The sequence below is a fragment of the Sus scrofa genome, chromosome 14 (genome assembly GCF_000003025.6).
Source record: "Sus scrofa isolate TJ Tabasco breed Duroc chromosome 14, Sscrofa11.1, whole genome shotgun sequence".
Taxonomy (NCBI): domain Eukaryota; kingdom Metazoa; phylum Chordata; class Mammalia; order Artiodactyla; family Suidae; genus Sus; species Sus scrofa.
The window spans coordinates 50905116-50920466 of NC_010456.5; the positions used below are offsets into that span (position 1 = coordinate 50905116).

Here is a 15351-nt window from a genome sequence, read left to right on the forward strand (position 1 = left end):
ACCAACTCCGCTACAGAGGGAACTCCGGTTTTTATCTTTGGAGCATATGGAAAGTCCCAGGCTAGAGGTCAAATCAGAGCTGTAGCTGCCGGCCTATGTCACAGCCACAGCAACACCAGATCCGAGCTGTGCCTGTGACCTACACCACAGCTCACGACAATGCCAGATCCTTAACCCACGGAGTGAGGCCAGGGATCAAACCTGCCATCTCAATGTTACTAGTCAGATTCGTTTCTGCTGTGCCACAACAGGAACCCCCTGAAGCTTATTTTTTGCACCTCCACATCTGCCCCTCCCAGGCTCATCCTTCTGTCCCCCACACTGGGAAAAACCAGAAACCCAGCTCTTGAGTAACACCTTTTAGCCTTTTTTCCTCTGAGTCTACCACACTTGGAAGTATCTGAAAATGAGATAGTGCTTGGTGTGGTTTATCTTCCTGTGCTGGGTGTACCTTTTGGCAACTTACCTTCGTCACCTACACTCTGGTCTAAGAGTTGTCCAGTTGCTACAAGAACCTAACACTCACCTGCTCTCGCTGGGTCTGCTGTGGAACACATGGGGGTTGTTTCCAAGACATATGCCAGCATGAACAGCACCGCAAGTGTTTCTCTAGAGCCCCCCGCCCCCGCAAGGTGGAAATCCTGAGTCACAGAACATGAGAATGTTTGCAAGTTAACTCCTGTTCCCTAAAGTGGGTGTACCAACACACCCCCCTGAGCAGCAACACACAAGCCTCCCAAGCTGTCCACATGTTCTCCAAAACCTGGATTTATCGGGCATCTCAAGTGTCTGCAATCCAAGTTATCTGTAAAGTGCGAGCTCCCCTGTAGTTTCTGAAGATTATCTCTTTATATGTTTAACTACATCTGTGTTCATTTTCTGTGACATGCCTGATCACATCTTTTATCAATTTGCGGGAGTTCTTTACATGTGCTGGATCAGAATTCCTTATGGGCTGAAGAACTGCAAATATCTGCCCACTCTGTGGGTTCTCTGTTCACTTTCACTTTTTTTTCTTTCTTTTTTTAAGGGTTGCACCCTAGGCACATGGAAGTTCCCACGCTAGAGGTTGAGTTGGAGCTACAGCTGCTGGCCTATACCATAGCCACAGCAACTCAGGATCTGAGACACGCCTGCCACCTATACCACAACTCATGGCAATGCCAGATCTTTAACCCACTGAGCAAAGCCAGGGACTAAACCTGTGTCCTCACGGATACTAGTTGGGTTCTCTGCTGATACACCGTAACAAGAACTCCCTCTGTTCACATTCTTTATCAGGGCTTTTTTTTTTTGGCTACACCCATGGCATGCAAAATTCTTGGGCCACAGATCAAACCCAAGCCTCGGCAGTGACAATGCTGGATCCTAACTCGTTAGGCCACTAGGGAACTCCTACTGGGGCTTTTTGATAAAGTGAAGATCTTAATTTTAATCTGGTAAAACTGATCATTTTTACATTAGAGTTAACATATTCTGCGACTTAAAAACAGTAACAACAACAAAAAAAAACGGAGTTCCCATTGTGGCTTAGTGGGTTAAGGACCCAGTGTTATCTCTGAGAAGATACAGGTTCAATCCTTGGCCTGGCTCAATGGGTTAAGTATCTGGCATTGCCTCAGCTGTGGCATGGGCTGGCAGCTGCAGCTCCAATTTGACCCATAGCCTGGGAACTTCCATATGCCGTGGGTGCAGCTGTAAAGAGAAAAACAAAAAGCAAAAAAAATACAACTACCTTCCTAACCTTCCAAAGTCATAATGTCATAAAGGGCCCCTATATTGTCTTCCTGGAGTTTTTCCTGAATTAACTTGAAGCTGATTTTTTTTTTTTTTTTTAGGGCTACACCTGTGGCATATGGAGGTTTCCACGATAGGGGCCAAATCGGAGCTACAGCTGCCAGCCTATACCACAGCCATAGCAACGAGGAATCCAAGGTGTGTCAGTGACCTACACCACAGCTCACGGCAATGCCAGATCCTTAACCCACTGAGTGAGGCCAGGGATTGAACCCACCATCTCATGATTACTAGTCAGATTCATTTCCACGGCGCCATTTGTATCAGAGATGGTTTACTCTGGAGAACAGGGCCACACGAGGTATTTCAAACACAAAGAGGTTTAAAATAGGGAAGAGGTGCTTTCAAAAAACTGATGAGGGAGAGCGTGCAAAAGAGAGGAGTGGGCCACCTCTAACCATCACCATCACTCTCTAGCTATAGCTCTGGCTAGCTATAGCCAGTCTTGCCATCCATATGTTAGTAAAGTGCAAGAAACTGCTGCCAGTCTCAGCCACTCAGCCTGTGAAGCTGGCCAGCAGGGAGACATGAAACCCTTGCAAACATGCACTCTGGTGCAAGCCCACACACCCACACCACGGCCAGAGAGAGTGCTACCTTCCTTTCAGCTTCCAAATGTCACAGGAGGAGTTCCCATCATGGCTCAGTGGTTAACGAATCCGACAAGGAACCATGAGGTTGCGGGTTCGGTCCCTGGCCTTGCTCAGTGGGTTAAGGATCTGGTGTTGCTGTGAGCTGTGGTATAGGTTGCACACATGGCTCAGATGCTGCATTGCTGTGGCTGTGGTGTAGGCCAGCAACTACAGCTCTGATTAGACCCCTAGCCTGGGAACCTCCATATGCCACCAGTGTGGCCCTATAAAGACAAAAAAAAAAAAAAAAAGCCAAATGTCACAGGAATGGATCTCAGGGGTTAGCCGGTGGGAGATCAGGGTACTGAGACTCCAGCCTTCCAGCCCCTGAATGTGGGGAATGTCCTGAAGGCCTAGACTGCACTGGGGACACCATCTACTTTTTTTTTTTTTTTTTTAACTGAAGCATAGCTGATTTACAATGTTGTGTTAATTTCTGCTCTACAGCAAAATGACTCAGTTATACACGTATCTATTCTTTTTCATATTCCTTTCCATTATGGTTTACTGCAGGCTACTGAATATGGTTCCCTGTGCTATATAGTAGGATCTTGATGTTTATCCATCCTATATAGGTCAGCTTACAAATGCTAACCTCAATCGCCCACTCCATCCCTCTCCTAACCCCTGCCTTGGCAAACACAAGTCTGTATCTCTGAGTGTGTTTTTGCTTTGTAGATATGTTCATTTCTGCCATATTTTAGATTCCACATGTAAGTGTTATCATATGGTATCTTATCTTTCTCTGACTTACTTTGCTTAGTATGATGATTATCTAGGTCATTTTCCTTCAAATAGCATCAAGGTCATATTGCTCCAAATAGCATCATTTCATTCTTTTAAATGGCTGAGTAATATTCCATTGTATATATGTACCACATTTTTTGGGGGGGGGGCAGGGTTTGCACCCACGACATGCAGAAGTTCCTGGGCCAGGGATCAAACCCACACTATAGCAGCAATCTGAGCCACAGCTTTGACAACACCAGGCCCTTAAGCAGCTGAGCCACCAGGGAACTCCCATACCACTTCTCCTTAATCCATTCATCTGTTGATGGACATTTAGGTTATTTCCATGTCCTGGCTATTGTGAATAGTGCTGCTATGAACACAAGGATACAAGAATTTTTTTGAATTATAGTTTTGTTTGGGTAATGCCCAGGAATGGAATTGCAAGATCATGTGGCAACCATATTTTCAGCTTTTTGAGGAACGTTTATACTGTTTTCCATAGTGGCTGCACCAATTTACACTCCCAGAAACAGTATATGAGAGTTCCCTTTTCTCCCCACCCTCTCCAGCATTCACTATTTGTAGACTTTTCAATGATGGCCATTCTGCCCCAAGTGAGCACACCATTTGCTTTCTGTCTTCCAAATACACTTCTGCAATTACTGATCTGCTGCTACCTTTTCTTTTCTTTTTAGGGCTGCACTCATGGCATATAGAAATTCCCAGGCTTGGAGCTGAATCAGAGCTGCAGCTGCCAGCCTATGCCATAGCCACAGCAATGCCAGATCCAAGCCATTTCTGCAACCTACAGCGCAGCTCATGGCAATGCTGTATCCCTAACCCACTGAGCGAGGCCAGGGATCGAATCCACATCCTCATGGATACTAACTAGTCAGGTTTGTTAACACTGAGCCACAACAGGAACTTCTGCTGCTACGTCTTTTCCCATTTTATTGGTCCTTGTGGTTTTATATCTTTTAGACTCTTTTGTTGTAATTTTAGCAGGCTTTTAGCAGGACAATGAAATAGTCTCTTGTGGTCACTCCAGAAGTCTTGTAGTCCAAGTTCAAAAGCAGCCACACTGAGCACAACTAGGACTTCCCATGAGTTTACTTAAACTTGCCCACATAAGGAAGGTCACAGCTGACCCCTTGCCTGCATCCCCTCCTGTACACAAAGATTTTCCCTCTCATTCTCCTTTTTGTTGTTGTTGTGGTTGAGAAGAGGGCACATTAAGGAGGACATGACCTAATAAAGCCATAGTTTTTAAAGGTTTTTCTTTTAAAATAAACTACAGGAGTTCTCTCATGGCTCGGGGGTTGAGGATCCAGTGCTGTCACTAGTGTGCCTTTGGTTCTCGCTGTGGCACAGGTGCAGTCCCTGGCCTGGGAACTTCCGCACGCCGTAGTCACAGCCAAAAAATAAAATAAAATAAAAATTGTAAAGCGTACATCTTACTAAAACATAATAAAAAAACTAAAACATAATTAAAAACAAAAAAATGTGACATAATTTCAGGAGTTATTAATCCAGGGAAATAAGAACAGGTATTATATTAATCTGTTTATGTTTTGATAAATTTCTTAGAATTCCAACTTTAAAAACAATCAGAAATCAATGTGGACCCTGTGCAGCACTACACACGCAGGGTGGGTGCAGAACCACAATTAGGGGAACAGGAAGGCACCAGGCCTAGCCTCCGCACCCCTCCCAGGCATGCACAGGACACCCGCACTGGCCGCCCTGGCCAGTCTGTGCACAGCCCTGTCCCGCCACAAGCGGGGCTCCCGTATAACAGACTTTGTTCTCTTCCTGGGGAGAAAACCCTACAGCCTGGCAACTACAAGCCACACAGTGCTGACGTCTGCAAGGTCACCCTCTGGAATGACCAGGTGGGCTCCCAGACTGGTCACCACCACTCCGACTGTCACCAGAAGGGCAAACACCTCAACCAGAGACAGGCACAACATGCGAAGGCCAGAATAGGTCAAGGATGATCAGGGATTCACCTCCCAACAGCCACCTTCACAGGCAGACAGTGCCCCACCTCCCACTTATTCCGAACGCCTGAAAGGACTGTCCTGAGCTCAAATGTCACCTTCCATGTGATGCCCTCTGATCCTCTGGTGGGAGTTAGTGGATTTTCCTCAACCCAGAGGACTCGCAACCCTCCTCTCATTTACTGCATGTTGAAAAGGACCCCTGTCCTCAGCTGGGTCTCCTGCCCTCAGCGAGCTCACACTGTGGAAGGGCGTTAAGCATGGGCCAGGCAACGTCTAGGAGCTGTCAGACAAGGATAGAGCAGGTGCTGGCAGAAGCCAACCTACAGCCAGAGGCCCAGAGACACAGGCATCATAGTCCCATCTGAGCAAAGCCTGGAGGATGGGCAGGGTCTGTCTATGTGGAAGCAGAACCACGGGGTGGAGGAAAAGAGAAAGGCGGGAACCAAGCACAAGGCTAGGAAATCCCTATGGTAGGCGCAGGCACGGCCACTAACCCACTGAGGGGAAACATCATTAAATCTCGTGCCATGGCCAAAGCTGGCCAAACAGTCAGAGCTGACTCTCAGCTGGAGTGACACTCCTTCCAAAGGGACTGGACCAGATCACCAGGGTCTTCAACAGGTCAATGTGTCATATGGCTGCCACACACATGCCCGCAAACCCTGACCCGAGCTAGGAACTGTGCCTGCTCCCAGATGTGTCACCCTCATTGGGGACGCTGGGGCAGAAACCAGGTGAAGGAACCATGCTCAGACTTCCTGTGGCGTGTGCACTGCCCCCAGGAACCTGCGCGCCGCCAGGAGGAGGCCCCAGAGTGGGTCCCAGGGCCCAAGCAAGCAGGATGCCAGCACCCACAGCCCCGCGGCTTGCCGGGCTGGGACCTGACAGTGTTGGGCACCTATTTTCTAAAGACGGGGTGGGAGTGGATGGCTGCACGTGGACGCAACACAGATGACAGGTGGACACCACCCCTCATGGGAGGCACAGCCACAGCACCCACCTGCAACACTCACCTGGGCAGTCGGCTTCGTCGCTCTCATCCTCACAGGTCACCCAGCCGTCACACTGCCAGGGGAGGGGGATGCACTGGATGGCACCACTGCGACAGGCAAACTGCCCGGGATTGCACCGCAGCTCTGTGGACCGAAGCGCAAGAGACAGGTAAGGAGGTAAGAACATGGTGGCACAGACCCATGCTGGTAGGGCGTCTGCCCCCTACCTGTTCCCTGCAACCCTGGGCCCATGGTGCCACACAGCCAGCAGCTGGCATCTGTGCTGCCAGCACTCATTGGGGCACCCCACATAACACACACCATGGGCTCCATGAACAGAGGTGCTATGGCTGGTGCGGGTGACCACCTGCCATCACCAAGGGCCCTGACGCTTCCTGGATGCCCCACATGCAAGTGCCAACAGTCAACATGTTCAGGAGAGGGCAGGGCCAGCCCGAGCTGGGTGGGAGGAAGGGCAGGGGGAGCTGGGAACTCACTGTCCCCTCTTTTCCATCCGCTACCACACATGGTCAGTCGACATCCAATCTTGGAGAGAGCCTGAGGAAAATATACAGCACTGATGACACAGCCAAGACTTACAGGCTTCCAGCAAAGATGAAGTGAGAGGGACAAATTTAACTGCCCACTTGAAACAAGTGGGAAAAAGACAAGATACAAGACAATACCAGTGCTCCAGACAACACAGGACAGTGATTCCGAGTGTCAGGAAACAAAGGGGTGAGCCTTGCTGTTGGCGAGGAGCAGGGAACAGGGACTCTGGAGGGCTGGCCCACACTGGCAGGTGAGCAGAGGCAGCTAAAAGCTGGAACTAGAGAAGAGAGAGGTGCACACAAGCAAGGCTGCAGGGTCCACACAGTGGGGCCGCTTGGGGTGCTGAGCAGAGTATTGGGCAGTCCTGTCAGGAAGCCCCCAGGCCAGGGAGAAACCACCCTCACGGATTAGTAACAGAAGCTCAGCCAGGGCCACAGAAGTGCCAGTTTTCAGGAGCCAGACTGGAAAAACCCAGAGCTTTAATTTAAGGAAAAATGGCTATAACTACTAATAAACAAATTCACAATCAGTTTCAATCCCTTCTCTTATAACTGATGGAACAAGCAGAGAGAAAATCAGCAAAGACACAATCTGAACAGCACTATCCACCAGCTGGACTCAACCAACATTCACAAGAATCTCTGCCTGGCAACAGTAGACACATACTTTTCACACTCATACACAACATTTACCATAAAAGATAATATATGGGCCACAAAACAAATCTCAATACAGTTATAATGATTCAAAGCTTACAGTGTGTTGTTTGATCATGATGGGATTAAATTAAAAATCAACAGCAGAAAGACATCTGGGAAATCCTCCAACTACATGGAAACAACTGACACACTTCTAAATAGCCTATGGGTCAAAGAAGAAATGAAAGGGGAAATTAGAAAGCATTTACAATTCTCAACAAAATTTCAGCCAACCAAATCCAACAACATATAAAAAAGATCATACACCACAATCAAGTGGGATTCATCCCAGGTTCACAAGGATGGTTCAACATATGCAAATCAATCAACATCATACACATTAACAAAAGAAAAGTCAAAAACCACATGATCATCTCAATAGATGAAGAAAAAGAATTTGACAAAGTCCAATATCCATTCATGATAAAAAACTCTTACCAAAGTGGGTATGGAGGGAACACACCTTAACATAATAAAGGTCATTTATGACAAACCCACAGCAAATAAAATACTCAATGAAGAAAAGCTGGAAGGCCCTCCCACTAAAATCTGGAACAAGACAAGGATAACCACTTTCATTCAACGTACTGGAAGTCCTAGCCACAGCAACCAAACAAACAAAAGAAATAAAAGGTATGCAAACTAGAAGAGAAGAGGTAAAGTTGTCACTGTATGCAGATGACATGATACTATATATAGAAAACCCTAAGGATTCCACACAAAAACTACTCAGACTGATCAACAAATTCAGCAAAGTGGCAGGATACAAGATTAACACTCAGAAATCGGTTGCACTCCTGTATACTAACAATGAAATATTAGAAAAGGAATACAAAAATACAATACCTTTTGAAATTGCACCCCCAAAAATCAAACACCTAGGAATAAACCTGACCAAGGAGGTGAAAGACTTATATGCTGAGAACTATAAAATATTAATGAAGAAAATTAAAGAGGATTCAAAGAAATGGAAAGATATTCCATGCTCTTGGGCTGGAAGAATTAGTACCATAAAAAAACAGCCATACTACCCAGAGCAATCTACAGATTCATTGCAATCCCTATCAAATTACCCATAATATTTTTCACAGAACTGGAACAAACAATCCAAAAATTTATATGGAACCACAAAAGACCCAGAATTGCCAAAGCAATCCTGAGGAACGAAAGCCAAGCAGGAGGCATAACTCTCCCAGACTTCAGGCAATATTAGAGAGCTATGGTAATCAATACAGATGTGAGGAGTTCCCATTGTGGTACACTGGAAATGAATCTGACTAGGACTCACTCAGTGGGTTAAGGTTCTGGTGCTGCTATGAAGTGTGGTGTAGGTCGAAGACGCAGCTTGGACCCTGTGCTGCTGCGGCTGTGGTGTAGGCCGGCAGCTATAGCTCCAATTCAACCCCCAGCCTGGGAACCTCCATATGCCTCAGGCGCAGCAAAAAAAAAAAAAAAAAAAGAGTGTGGTACTGGTACCAAAACAGATAAACCCAAACACACTCTCACATCATGCACAAAAATAAACTCTAAATGGCTTAAAGACTTAAATATGAAACGAGACATCATCAAACTCCTAGAAAAGAACATAGGCAAAATATTCTCTGACATAAACCATACAAAAGTTTTCTTAGGCCAGATTCCCGAGGAAACAGAAATAAAAGCAAAAGTAAACCAACGGGACCCAGTCAAACTGACAAGGTTTTGCACAGCAAAGGAAAACATTAAAAAAAAAAAAAAAAAGAAAAGAAAAGAAAGAAAACCTATGGTATGGGAGAAAATAGTTTCAAATGATGCAACAGACAAGGGCTTAATCTTTAAAATATACAAACAACTTATATAACTCAACAGCAAAAAAAAAAACAAGAACCCAACTGAAAAATGGGCAAAAGACCTGAACAGACATTTCTCCAAAGAAGACATACAGATGGGCAACAAGCACATGAAAAAAATGCTCAACATCACTAATTATTAGAGAAATAAAAATCAAAACTACAATGAGGGACCACTTCATACCAGTCAGAATGGCCGATCAAATAACAAATGCTGGAGAGGGTGTGGAGAAAAGGGAACCCTCCTGCACTGTTGGTGGGAATGTAAATTGATACAACCACTATGGAAAACAGTATGAAGATACCTCAGAAAACTAAATATAGAACTACCATATGATCCAGCAAGCCCACTCCTGGGTATACATCTGGAAAAAAAAACTTCAGTGAAAAAGATACATGTTCATTGCACCACAATCACAGTAGCCAAGACATGGAAACAACCTAAATGTCCACCATAGACGAAAGGATTAAGAAGATGTGGTACGTATATACAATGGAATACTATTTAGCCATAAAAAAGAACAAAATAATAATGCCATTTGTAGCAATGTAGATGGAACCAGAGCTTCCTATACTAAGTGAAGTAAGTCAGAAAGAGAAAGGCAAATACCATATGATATTACTCATATACGGAATCTAATATATGGCACAAATGAACCTGTCTATAGAAAAGAGGCAAACTCATGGACAGGGAGAACAGACTTGTGATTGCCAAGGTAGAGGAAGAGTGGAAAGGACTGGGAATTTGGGGTTGGTAGGTGCAAACTACAGCATTTGGAGTGGATAAGCAATGAGATCCTGCTGTACATCACAGGGAACTAAATCTAGTCACTTGTGGGAACATGAAGGAGGATAATGTGAGAAAAAGAATGTATATGGATGTGCAGCCGGGTCACTTTGCTGTACAGGAGAAACTGACACAACACTGTAAATGAACTATAATAAAAATTTTTTAATGATACCATATGATATTTGTCTTTCTCTGACTTACTTCACTCAGAATGATAATCTCTAGGTCCACCCATGTTGCTGCAAAAGGCATTATTTCATTCTTTTCTATGGCTGAGTAATATTCCACTGCATATATGTACCACTACTTCTCTATCCATTACTCTGTCGACTGACACTTAGGTTGCTTCTATGTCTTGGCTACTGTAAATAATGCTGGGGTACATGTATCTTAGAAGGCATTTTAATTTTTTTTTTTTTGTCTTGTCTTTTGAGGGCCGCACCCATGGCATATGGAGGTTCCCAGCCGAGGGGTCTAAAAGGAGCTACAGCTGCCGACCTATGCCACAGCCACAGCAACACCAGACCTGAGACACATCTGTGACCTACACCACAGCTCACAGCAACACCGGATTCTTAATCCACTGAGGGAGGCCAGGGAACGAACCTGCTACCTCATGATTCCTAGTTGGATTCGTTTCCCCTGAGCCACGATGGGAATTCCAAAAGCGTTTTAATTTAATGAAAATCTGTGGACTATAACTAATGCAGTTCTCACAGGCAAATGTATTATATTAAACTTCTTATATCAGCAAAGAGGGAAGTCTCAAACTGATGACCTCAGCTTCTACTTTAAGAAATCAGAAGAGCAAAGGAACCCAAAGAAATCAGCAAAAAAATAAAAAAGATCAGAGTGAAAATTAATGACACAAATATAGAGAAAATAATGAACACAAAAGCTAAGGGCTTTTGTTTGTTTGTTTTTTAGGCCAAACCCGAGGCATGTGGAAGTTCCCAGGCTAGGGGTCCAATCGGAGCTGTAGCTGCTGGCCTAAGTCACAGCCATAGCCATGTCAGATTCAAGCCGTGACTCCAACCTACACCAAGGTTCACGCAATGCCGGATCTTTAACCAACTAAGTGAGGCCAGGGATCAAACCAGAACCCTCATGGTTACTAGTTGGATTTTCTTCCACTGAGCCATGACAGGAACTCCTAACTAAGGGTTTTTTGAGATCAATAACATTAATAAACCTCTAGCAAGACTAGTAAGGACAAAAAATTAAGAACACAGAACGCCACTATCAGAAAAGGGGTGTCATCACTATAGATCCCAGTGATAGAAAAAGAATGTTAAGGGGGAGTAAGAATAATAAGAAAATATGGAGTTCACATCGTGGCTCAGTGGAAACAAATCTGACTAGCATCCATGTGGACTCAGGTTCAATGCCTGGCCTTGCTTGGTGGGTTAAGGATTTGGCCATGAGCTGTGGTGAAGGTCGCAGACAGGGCTTGGATCCTGGGTTGCTGTGGCTGTGGTGAGGCCAGCAGCTACAGCTCTGATTCAACCCCTAGCCTGGAACTTCCATATGCTTTGGGTACAGCCCTAAAAAAGACAAAAAAAAAAAAAAAAAGAAGGAAATAATATGAATACCTTTATATCAATATGTTTGACAACTCAGATGAAATAGACAGATTCCTTGAAATGCACAAACTACCAAAACTCACTCAAGAAGGAAATCAATAATCTGAAGAGCCCTATAGCTATAAAAGAAATTGAATTTACAGTTAAAAATCCTCAAAGAAAACTCCAGGCCCATCACTGGAAAATTCTACCAAATATTTAAAGAAGAAATAATACCAATTCTATACAAACTCCTCCAGAAATTCAAATATTTAAAAATCGCCATAGCAACAGCATCAAAATATTAGGAAATGCCCAGGGATATATCTACTGACAGATGTACAAGTCTTATACACAGAAAATTACAGAATACTACTGTGAAGAGAAATTCCTTAGAGACCTAAATTGACAGAAAATATGAAGTGTTCATTGATCAGTAGACTCAATATTGTTAAGATAACAATTCTACCCAAATTCATCTACTGACACAATGTGAGACCCCAATCAGTATTTCAGCAGGCCTTTTTGTGCAGACTGACACTGGCTCTAAAATTCATATGGCAATTTAAAGAACCTGGAACACCCAAGACAACTGTGAGAGGAAGAACAAGACAATCCCTGACTGAGGAGCACAATCCAGAAACAGCACCTCACATGCAGGCACGGGCTCCTGACAAGGGGCAAAGGCAGTTCCCAGGAGGAAGACATGTCCTTTCAATTAATGGTACTGGGACAAGTGGACAACCATTAAAGAAAAAAGAAGAAAAACTTTTATCTATTCCTTCCACAAAAAAGTAACCCAGAATAAATCACAGACCTAAATGTAAAAGCCAAAACTATAAAACTTCTAGAAGAAAACAAAGGAGAAAATCTTTGTGATCTTGGACTAGGCAAAGATTTCTTAGATACCTATACCAGAAATATAATCAATAGAAGAAAAAGTTGATAAACTGGACTTCTTCAAAATAGAGAATTTTCTTTCTTTCTTTCTTTTTTTTTTTTTTTTTTTTTTTTTTTTTTTTTTGTCTTTTTGCCTTTTCTAGGCTGCTCCTGTGCCATAAGGAGGTTCCCAGGCTAGGGGTCTAATCAGAGCTGTGGCCACCGACCTACGCCAGAGCCACAGCAACGCCAGATCTGAGCCGCGTCTGCAACCTACACCACAGCTCACGGCAACGCCGGATTGTTAACCCACTGAGCAAGGGCAGGGACCAAACCCGCAACCTCATGGTTCTTTGTTGGATTCGTTAACCACTGAGCCACTTCGGGAACTCCAAAATAGAGAGTTTTCTTTTCAAAAGAGACTGTTAAGAGAATGAAAAGACAAGTCACATACTGGGAAAAATCAACTGTAAATCACACATCTGATAAAGTACTTGTGTCCAGAATATACAAGGAACTCTCAAACTTCAAAATAAAAAAACATCCAATTTTTGGGGTTTTTTTTTTTTTTTTTCCGTTTTTTGGCCGCCCTGCAGCATACAGAGTTCCTGGGCCAGGGATCAGATCCAAACCACAGTTGCAACCTAAGCCACATGTATGGCAACATAGGATCCTTAACCCTCTTTGCTGGGCTGGGGATCAAACGTATACTCCCAAGATGCTGCTGTTGTGCCACAGTGGGAACTCCAACCCATTCAATTTTTAAAATAAACAAATGATTTTAAAGAAAAACCAGGAGTTCCCGTCGTGGCTCAGTGGTTAACGAATCCGACTAGGAACCATGAGGTTGCGGGTTCGGTCCCTGCCCTTGCTCAGTGGGTTAACAATCTGGCGTTGCCGTGAGCTGTGGTGTAGGTTGCAGACGCGGCTCAGATTCTGCATTGCTGTGGCTCTGGCGTAGGCCAGTGGCTACAGCTGATTCGACCCCTAGCCTGGGAACCTCCATATGCCGTGGGAGTGGCCCAAAGAAATAGCAAAAAGACAAAAAATAAAGAAAGAAAGAAAGAAAAATCAAAAAGTTATACAAATGCAAATAAGGACATAAAAAGATACTCATATCATTATTCACTGCCAAAATGCAAATTAAAATCCTAATGAGATACCACTGATATACTTACTAGAATGGCTAAAATTAAAAGGAATGATGATACCAAGAGTCAGCAGGTATGTGCAGCAACTGAACCCCTACAGTGCTAGTGGGGAGGTAAAAATGGTACAACTATAATGGAAAACAATTTGAGTTTTTAGAATGTTGAATATATGCCTACTAGATGACCCAGTCATTTTACTCCTAGGGACTGACACAAGAGAAATGAAAGTACATGTCCATACAGAGACTTGTTCAGAGTGATTTTACTTGCAGTTGCAAAAAGCTGGAAACAAGTGAACGGATAAAGCGCAGTAGAGCCGTAAGTGGAACACTGCTCAGGGTGAAAAGGAACAAACACTGACAGGCAGCAACAGCTAAAGCAGGTAGCCAGCTGCAAGCTGCCATTTGCCAAAGCCTGTTCTGAAGTTAAGCATAGGGGTAAACCTACCCCCCACTCTACACCAGCATCCAGCACAGGGGCACCACTGAATGGCTGTAGGTCTGTACTACTCTACCCTTTACGCCGCTGACAAAGTGTCTTCAGTTCTCTGACATCTCCGGGAAGATCCTCTCACTTCCTGACTCACCTGCCCCATGCAGGGGCTGTTCAGCAAGTCACCCAACCTGTGAGTCATAGGTTATTCAGAACACACTTTCTGGGCAGCCAGGGGGTCCACAAGGCAAGGAGAGCCAGGATGCAGCAGAGCCTGCCTCCAGTGGCAGGTGGGGAAGCAAACACCACCAGGTGCTTGGTGTGTCAGCTGCAGATTCCCCAGGTCTCATTGGCATCACCCTCCTGGAAACTGACATTTCCGTTCCCTTCTTCTTCAATATCCCCCAGGATACTTTGAAGAGCATCCAGCACAACTTCCATGACATACAAAAGTTGCTCAAGAATAGTCATCCTCTTCCCACTAATGGCTCTGCCAAGGTCCTGTCCCAGTGTCTCTATGATTGCTGTCTGTGGGCTGGCTCTCCACAGCAAACAGATTGCCCATGCTATCAGAAATGACCCACGCCCTCACCATGGTAAGTGTAAGGCCACAACACCAAAACACGAACTTCTTCACACTAATTCTCAAGTCTTTTCATTTCAAACCTTTTTATACTCTTAAAAATCCTGAAGACACCAAACATCTTTGTTTATGTGGGTTATATCTATCAACATTTACTTGTTAGAAATTAAAGCTGGAGGGGTTCCTGTTGTGGCTCAGCAGTAATGAAACCGACTAGTATCCATGAGGAAGTGGGTTCGATCCCTGGGCCTGCTCAGTGGGTTAAGGATCCAGCACTGCTGTGAGCAGTGGTGTAGGTAGCAGACGCAGCTCGAATCCCAAGTTGCTGTGGCGTAAGCTGGCAGCTGCAGCTCTGATTCAACCCCTAGCCTGGGAACTTCCACGTGCCGCCTTAAAAAGACAATAAAGCAAGCAAGCAAGCAAGCAAACAAACAAGCAAGCAAGCAAGCTGGAGCTCCCACTGTGACGCAACAGGATTGGCAGCGCTGGGACATGGGTTCAATCCTTGGCCCAGCACAACCCAGAAAGAAAATTAAGAAAATAACTCCTTATGGAATCACAGAAGACCCAGAATTGCCAAAGCAATCCTGAGGAACAAAAACCAAGCAGGAGGCATAACTCTCCCAGACTTCAGGCAATATTACAAAGCCATAGTAACCAAGACGGTGTGGTACTGGTACCAAAACAGACAGACAGACCAATGGAAGAGAACAGAGGCT

At 44.7% G+C, this 15351-nt stretch overlaps 1 protein-coding gene across 4 annotated transcripts in view; it reads right to left on the reverse strand.

The window, feature by feature from the left end:
* Positions 1–15351, reverse strand: part of DGCR2 (DiGeorge syndrome critical region gene 2) — a 54344-nt gene that overhangs the window by 23856 nt on the left and 15137 nt on the right. For all 4 annotated transcript variants that reach the window (XM_001929599.7, XM_021073673.1, XM_013981509.2 and 1 more), the window contains exon 2: positions 6178–6300. In XM_001929599.7, the coding sequence (XP_001929634.4) occupies positions 6178–6300 (123 nt within the window). The remainder of the gene's footprint in view (positions 1–6177; positions 6301–15351) is intronic.